The 9,046-nt window shown below is 43.5% G+C and overlaps 2 protein-coding genes across 2 annotated transcripts in view; both read right to left on the bottom strand.

Annotated features, from left to right (window-relative positions):
• The window catches only part of kcnh5b (potassium voltage-gated channel, subfamily H (eag-related), member 5b), a 149,485-nt gene extending 145,693 nt beyond the window's left edge, over positions 1 to 3,792 (bottom strand). Inside the window, exon 1 of the mRNA XM_034858488.1 lies at positions 3,578 to 3,792. Within this exon, the coding sequence (XP_034714379.1) occupies positions 3,578 to 3,650 (73 nt within the window). The 5' untranslated portion in view covers positions 3,651 to 3,792. The remainder of the gene's footprint in view (positions 1 to 3,577) is intronic.
• Positions 1 to 9,046, bottom strand: part of galcb (galactosylceramidase b) — a 379,778-nt gene that overhangs the window by 150,326 nt on the left and 220,406 nt on the right. The window lies entirely within an intron of this gene.

Genomic DNA, 9,046 nt, shown 5'->3' with positions numbered 1-9,046 from the left:
CCCCCCCTGTGTGATTACCTGTCCCCCTTCCTAATGTGTTGCACCATTGTCTCCCATCTTGTGTATTTAAGTTCAGTCTTCCCCTAACCCCAGTGCGAGATTGTGCGTTTTTCCTAGTGTCCTGTGTTCTAATTGGGAAATGGACCCACAGATACACAACTCGGGTACATAAAATGCAATAACTCACAGACAACAGTGTCCAAAAAACGGCAGGCAAAGGGAAATCCAGAAAAATAGGCAACGGTCAAAATCCAGGGAAACCAACAGGGACACAGAATACAGGACACAGGGAACACAAGAAGGCAGACACTCTCACTGGGGGAAGGGGAAGACTGTGAGACACAGGTGCAACACATTAGGACGACAGGTAGTCACACAGGTGGGGAAATCTACAACAGGAAGTAAAACAACACAACACAAGGGAGAGCAGAGAACTTCAAAACATGAAACGTTGACAATCAGTTCCCAGGCCCATTTTAAGAGATTTTGCCTTAACCATCCCAGGACCATGTGTAATACGTGATGAAATATAAACTCCTCTTCGGTCATGTAATCCCCAAATACCCAGAAATACCACTAACAACATGACATCGGTTATCAAAATGACCATCGGCCAACAAGAATCCAATCCAGGCCCTAAAATAACCTTTTCATTTATTGTGACAATACAAATACAAGTGGAGACTGCCTAAAAACTCTCCTTACGGTGCGTTTAAGACAACAACATAAAACAAGACACAAACCCATCTGGGTGAGAGTCATGTCCTGTCCTTACTTCCCACTAGAGGCTCCGCCCCTATAGACTTACATTCAAGTTGTTATTGTTATGTGGTGGTTTTTTTTGGGGGGGGATTCCCTACCGTATCGAAGGAAAGGTTCAGTAAGTGCCTTCATTTAGCAAATAGAAACAAACTGGACCAAACGGCTGCTTGAAAGCTCAATAATAACACCTGCCAATCTTTGGCAGGTAATCAGTCATTAAGAGAGCCCCCCCCCCCCCCCCCCTAAAGAAAAACAAAAAATAGTTGGCAGGCAAAAGAGAGGATTCTGGGCTGAAAATATGGGATGCAACAGCTTTGTGCATGCCAACAAACATTGCCACAATAATTCCAGACGCATGAATTCCTGAAGGTGTGTCAGCAGCGCTGTTATAGACGGATGAGTAAAAAAACAGATTGTTCTGCCGGGCTGCCAGCTGATGATATAGAACAATAACTCAATTTTTTTTTTTTAACTCTAAGACTGGGCGATATCTGATTCTTAATAAAACAACTACTTGGTTTTGTATATCAGTCGAATGCGACCACATAAATACTTCCATTGTGAGCTATTTCAGAGCACACAAGCATGCACAGTGACCTTTTATTTCATTTTAATTGTCTGCATAGAGGCTTATTCCCACCTGAGAACCATCTGGCTGTTTATGTCTGCATGCGTTGAGCAGTTTCTCTGTCTTCTGCTGCAGGAAAACATTTGTTCACTGCGATTTACAGTAAGTGAGGTCCTCTTGTGGTGAGGACCAGTCTTGAAGTACTTTCACCGCAGAGACCGCAAAGGCCACAGTGCATTGTGGGTAGGATGTGAGTGGGTCACACCTTTAACGCAGAACAATCCAGAACAATATCAGCCTCACCTGTTCACTGGCTCTATTTTCCAAACAATTACTTTAGTGATTTTGCAGCAAAAAAATAAACTATATTGACTTAAATTCCTCAGCTGACTCAGACTGAACACAACACAAACCAATAATCAGAGGGGGGGGGGGCATTTTAGATTGTCGCCACTGAAACATTAAAAACATGAATTGGTCATGTGAGGTGACTGTGTGATTTGGCACAACAGCAGATAAGTGACAGTGATCTGATCTAATGAAAATCACAAATGGGAGATTAACAGCACTCTAGCCCAATGGATTGGGGGGTGGGGGGGCACCAGAGGGGGCCAATCATATACAGCAACCGAAGTGTAGAAGCATCTGGAACATCGGCCCGACTCAAACTCTCCACTGAGATGATTCATCTGCCAGGGAGCTCTGGAAGGGGCCACACCAGACCTTTCCATTTCAGATCGAATGAGAATTCTAATGCACTCACGCGGATGGAACCTGTCTGCAGGACACAGGGAAACCTCCATCCAGTCCTCGGAACCAGGATCTTTAGAAACCCTGTCCCATGCAGACTCCAACCACCTGCAGGAATATCACCCTGCTGGAGCCTGAAACATGTGACAACATCAGTTTGAGGTTGGGTTACCTTGCTTTTATTTTGGCAAGTATCGTACTCATACAAGGAAGTTGTCAAACTAAAATCCTAGTTTTATGCCACTTTTATTATTATAATTGGATCTATATGTGCAAACTGTATCATATGAGCTACAGCCCTGAGCACCAAAACAAAGAGTATTTTTCTCTTGATCCCTTACTTTACTTACTGTTTTCTAAATCTCTGGTTTACTTCTGTAACTTTGCTATAAATTAGATTTTTGCAAATAAAGTAACCAATAATAATCAAAAGTTGCACATGCAGATATTATGTAACAGGTGAGGTACATTCAGCAGCATCGGATCTGAGAGCAACGTCTTCACATTATTGCAGATAATTACGTGTGTGACTTCCCAAGCAGGAAATGAAACACACACACACACACGCACACAAACACACTAATTACAACCAATGGCTCTGCAATTAGCGCTGAAACTCCCCCAAGAGATCCGCACATCAGTCCCAGAGGCTGTCCCAGAGTGAGAGACACAGAGACACACACACCGACACACACACACACACACGCACGTCCGTCGCACTTTGTATAGCGCAGACAGATTAAGAAGAACAACACACGAGCTGTAGTCTTACCTGATAAAACTAAAATACAGCAGAGTAATAGTACAGCTAATTATTATTATGACTATGATTATTATTATTTCTAACCCAGCAGATCGCTCATTTTTACTTTACTTTGTTCCTATAAACAAAACGCAGCTCTACAGTCTCACTTACATAATAACACATAAATCGTTCCGAACGAGTTCTACTAATAATACTAATACTAATAATAGGGAGAGGTGGTGCTGACTGTTCATAATCATATGAAGGGGCGAGTTAGTGACTGCTGATAAACTTTGACTCTCCAGGTAAACGCAGCGTGTGTCTCCCATCCCAACTGGATCTCTTAAAGCCCGACACGGTGCGACGGGGGCCGGTTACGGCGTGTAAACGGGCCCCCAGGGGACATGGTGTCGATGGGAACAAGATCTGAGTGTGTCCTCAGAACGGCCATACACGTTGCTCCCAGTGGAAATTGTCCCGTGTAGCCTATGGGACTCGAACCAGTCTAACGTTACTTATGATGACGTATAAAGACCCATAACCACGCTTCTGGTTCTATGTGGAGCTTCAGAGACGGGAAAACTCCATCACAGAGTGGCTGCGGGTTTAAAGGGATATAGCGTGGCTTTATCCTCCACCTATCCTCTGCGGAAGCACTGCTTTAAAAACACACTGTATTCCACTGAGTCCGGGTCGGAGCCGTCTGGTCGAACCAAACCCAGAACAAGCCTCGCTCCTGCGCGCGGACTCACCACTTGAACGCCGGACGATGTTCTCCAGAAAAGTGTTCTGCGGTGCCACAAGCCCTCTCTTTCCCCCGGGCATCCTGCTGCGGGCGGAGCTGGACTCGGTCGGGCTGTGTGACGCTGTGTCTGCTGCTCGGAGCTCGGTCCTGACGCTGGCTCTCAGTCGGACCGATGGAGAAGCTCATTGTAACCGCGCGCACTGGCTGCTCGGGACGCACTGAGGCACGGCGGCCGCTCCGCGTCCCGCTGCCCGCCCGGAGCGCCATGACGCATGCGTGGCGGCTGCTGTGGGCTCGCGCCTCAAACATAATAGCACGATGAGTGTAATGATGCCAGAAACAAAATATTATTTTTTATTTAAGTCTTAAGTAAAAATATTAATAGACATACGTCAATCAGTGTCTTTTCATATAGGGTGAATTAATTATTTATTTTTTTAACTTCCGCCTTGTGGAAGCTCTATTGAAATACAAAACTAAATTGCTGGGTCCCTGGGGAGCTCACCTGGTAGAGCACGCGCCCATCTGTAGGGGTTTACCCTCCGATGCAGCGGTCTCGGGTTCGACTCCGACCTGCGGCCCTTTGCTGCGTGTCACTCTTCCTCTCTCTCTCTCTCCTTTCATGTCTTCATCTGTACTGTCAATAAAGACCTAAAATGTCCCAAAAATAATCACACACATGATACAGCTGTGTAAAACCAAAGATTTAAGTTATGGATTTGAGGAATAAAGAAGGTTATATCAAAATACAAGGACACATGGCATAAGGAGACTTGGCAGAAGAAGACATGGCATAAGGAGTCATGGCATAAGGAGTCATGGCGTAAGGAGACATGCAATAAGGAAACATGGCATAAGGAGACACACCATAAGGAGTCATGGCATAAGGAGACATGATATAAGGAGACATAGCATAAGGAGTCATGGCATAAGGAGTCATGACATAAGGAGACATGGCATAAGGAGACATGCCGTAAGGAGTCATAGCATAAGGAGTCATGGCAAAAGGAGCCATGGCATAAGGAGTCATGCCATGAGGAGACATGGCATAAGGAGTCATGACACAAGAAGTCATGGCATAAGGAGTCATTACATAAAGAGACATGGCATAAAGAGACATGGCAGAAGGAGTCATGGCATAAGGAGACATACCATAAGGAGTCATTGCATAAGGAGACATGGCATAAGTAGACAAGCCATAAGGAGTCATGACATACCTTTTTGTGGGAACTGACTTGTTTTGGGAGAGCACACACTAAATATTAACTATATGCATTACAAATCTCTCTTTATAAAGGGTGTATTCATTATAATTAATAAATATATTAATGACTTTCAACTGGTTTAGCCTACTAATGCTTCATATAGTTTAACTTTGGGGTTGCAAGGTTGTGAGAAATAAATTAATAAATAAATGCTCTCAGTCTGGGAGTCCCTCACTTTCTAATGAGTTATGTGAAGTTTGAGTAGGGATTAATGAACGGTGTAATTATTACCTCTGCAATTAGCCGACATGTTGCTCTAGTCTTTAATAAAGGGTTTCTAAGACAATTCATCACTTCAGTACCCTTACTTCTAATTATTATTTACCATAAGCTGTTTTAATGGGATGATATTTATAACAAAAATCGGCTATATCATGTTTTAATGGGTGAAACCAAGCAATTCTATGTAAAATCAGACATTAAGTACCCCCATAAAGTCCAAATGGAACGATCCTTTGTTTCATAACCACATTTTCAAACACTGAGAGATAAGACTGTGTGAGTGGCAGGCAATACATGCTTACACTATTCATGGTCACCCCTACAACATATACTGTATATACACATCAAAACATCCAAGAAACAGCGATGATTATGTAATACTACTGCTGAATTAGGGTAATGGCACCAGATCTGGTCCAATTCAGGCACTCTGATTGGAGATATTAATATTGTTTTCCCAACAGAAGCTTCAACTTTCTGAATTTTTTCTTCTGTCCTTTGCCTTCATGGTTGTTTTTCTCTCTTCGCCTTGCTTTTTCTCTCCGCTCCCTTTCTTATTGTCAGCCTTTGGCACTTTGGTTTGATCGTCTGTCTCCACTGCAGGCATCTTGTCTTCTTGTCCCTTTCACAGTCTACCTATCCATCTTGGTCTTTAAGACTACGCCTCATCGTTGAAGCATCAGTATGTGAGGAGTTGGGAAGAGATGAAACATCCATGAAGGGGCTAATAACACATCGCCTGTCTTACCATGACAGCAGTGTGTCTCTCTGCTTGGGCCCCCCTCGGTGTGTATGAAGGGTTAACGGGTCCCTGAGGAGCCTGAAGGCCCAACCAGGCGTCACACTGGCTTCACCCCCTTTAATTTACAGTACAGTACATATCCGGACCCCAAGCTGCACAGAGGCTGCGTTTACATTACTGACTGGAAGAACATACAGGAGGCTGCATGCCTATTTATAGCTGGAAATAGTCTCTTAAGTAGTAGCGTTGTGTTTTTCATTATGGCCGCTGATGACTGGAGCCCATTAAAGCCCGTTGCAGGCCTAAACTTTTGTGTGCTGCTGTAACACTGTAATTTCCCTTTTTTTTTGGGATCAATAAATATCTATCTATCTATCTATCTATCTATCTATCTAAACGAGGGTGTCCCCTTTCATAACATTTACTGGAGCAAGCCATACACGCATCGCAGAAAGGGCTTTCAACCTTTTTGGCTTTTGATTTTTTCTGACCCCTTGTCACTGGTCTTAGTACGGACATGAGCAGTTCATCCCAAAAGTTTTCTTTCTCTCCCAAATTGCTTCATTTAGAAGGATTTTAGAGTCCTAAAGTGGTGTATTAATAAAGGTTATATGAGGACAACATGATAACTAAAATATACTGTTTGTTTACCACATAATATGACACTGTAGGCTCATTATAAGTTTATAAAAACACTGCAAAGCATGAAATCAATGGGAATTTGACAACTAAAATCCACAGACAGGAAGCAAAGAGAGTAGGTTTTATACTGAGAAGACTAACTGATGTTTTAATTCAGAATGCATTTTGTCATAAAACAAAGACCAGATTTTGTCCCCCTTTGGGTACATTGAAAAAAAAACAGGAAGTTATAGAATGTCTTTGCAGCAGCAGGGACAGTTCCAGCAACCAATCCCACGTCCAATGTACGGCCAGCACAGGTCCTTGAGTAATGTGTTGAGATGGAGTCGAAAATATGAGAACCCATCCTTCAAAATGTCTCCTTGGTAACCATCAGCAGCATATATCCACATCATATGAATCCTGACACACTCGCTCTGATGTTGGACTGGATCTCAAAGTCTTATTTTCAAATCTCCCATCTATTAACACCTGCTGACTCGCCATCCCACGCTGTCAACAAGTCTGACTGTGTGTGTGTGTGTGTGTGTGTTGTCAGTAAACGAGCTCGGTTTAAAGCGCTCCAGTGGGACGCCCTTAATTGGCCCACTTGCATCATGGGGTATCAAACATATGTGACAGTGCAGGTCGGACAGCTGCCGTCTGCTCTAACAGGCTCAGCTCTGCACACACACACACACACACACACACACACACACACAAATATGGAGGTTCACTGATGGCAAAACTGCACATTCAGTGCAACTGCACATTAATAGTGCTTTTTTATTGAATTCAATGTTCCATTTGTTCAATAAAAAATATTTTTCCCAGTCAAAATTTAAAGTTAAAATGTTTTTTTTTAATGTTTAGGTCAAGACTTTTGTCATTTATCTGAGTTTGTTTGTCACTACGTCCAATGTTTTTAGAAACCTTTTGAAATTATCGCCCCTTTTTCAACGTTCTTTTATAAGTTTTGTTTCCAAATGCTATAAAATTGAATAAAACACCCACATTCAATAAAAGTGTTGAACTGGTCCTTTAGTTGACTTGTGAAGAGCGTTGTAGGGAATCAGCCACGTTATTTGTTTTGGGAAATGAGCTTTAAAGAAACCCACATTTCTGATATGGAAACTTTTGGGCCAACTTTGTTGTATTTTAGCAGAATATTGAAAGCAGCAGAAACTGAGTGCACTTTAAGATCTATTTATTAATTGCAAATAATATCGCTATTGTGATATTCAACAAGGTAATTGCGTATTGCACGTTTTCCTCATCTCGTGGAGCCTCTCCTAGTATCTCAGGTCAGCTTACATTCCCAGCAGGTCCATCCAACAGACGTTGGACACGTTTCCACCGCCTCTCTAATACTGCTGCAGTGCTATGTCCATTTGCAACTGTCCATCTGTTCAAGTTATATTTTCTACAAAAACACGGCTCACACACCGCTTCCCTCCATTGTCACGGAGGACATGTCACACACACAGGAGTAGTCATTGCAGCGGAGGCATGTGATCAGATGGGTGCCTTTCTGAAGCAGGATGCCCTCTGACACCAAGGAAAAGGACAATGGGGATCCTGATGTCAAGCTGCTGCTGCTGTGTGGGCTTCCATAGAAAACAGTAGCAGCAGATGTCTTAAATCATGTACTAGGCCAACCCTGTCTCCTAGAAATTACATTTACAAGTAACAAGTACACGTTAAGGACATGTACTTCCAGAGAGAGCTGTGTGGAGCTGACTTAATTAGCTTTGTAGCAACTCATTTGGCAACGGCTTGAATGCAACAGACGTTCATTAATACCCAAATGAAAAACTGACCTGTTTGCAAATTTCAAACTAGACGTGTCTGCTAAATGTTCACTGGCAAAATCCATTGTGTTGTTGTTGCAGAACAAGGTCTGTTTGGTTTTCTTTGTACGTCTCTTGGACCAAATGCAATAAAAATGGATGATCATGATGCCACGAGCATAAACACTGGAACAAAGTGGCCGTGAGAGAAGGAAAGCTGAGTTTACGCATCTGGCCACGACACTGCAGCCGCGTCGGTCTGGCTGTGTTGGACAGCGACGAGCGTCTCCACGGGGATTTGATGACTGTAATCACTCTAATTACACCGCATCACTAACCCGCCATTACGCCCAATCAGCATTCAGCAGGCGAGCCAGCATTGTTAATGTGGAACGGGCGCTCACGACCACCAGACAAATGTTTTTGTGGATGCAGCGACCACGAAGAGACTCGTGCAAATCACCTCTTCGACAAAAGAAAGCGGCCCTGTCCTAACGAGACAACAGTTAGGGACAGTTATTAGAAGCAACAGAACCCCTTTCTGAGCAGGAGTTATTTCTAGCACCACTGCTGAGAAACGGCTAAATGTCAAGCGGCGGAGATCAGAGGCAGCAGTGGGACGACAGACACCTCATTTGTTGTGGTGGGAAAAGGCCGGGATAGAGGTATTGAATCCCCCCCCCTCCTCCAGCCAATCAATGCACCGCCTGCACATCTGGAGGCCGATATACAGTAGCTATATCCCTCCATATATTGATCTCAGAGTTAATTAGTCCAGCGTCCACCGGTGCTGTCTCTTACTGGTCCTAAAAAAGGGAAGGAGATTGATTATCAAA

This window comes from Etheostoma cragini, chromosome 20 (genome assembly GCF_013103735.1).
Source record: "Etheostoma cragini isolate CJK2018 chromosome 20, CSU_Ecrag_1.0, whole genome shotgun sequence".
In the NCBI taxonomy this organism is placed as follows: Eukaryota; Metazoa; Chordata; class Actinopteri; order Perciformes; family Percidae; genus Etheostoma; species Etheostoma cragini.
Note: the sequence above shows the minus strand (reverse complement) of the source record. Positions and strands in the feature narration are given on the sequence as shown.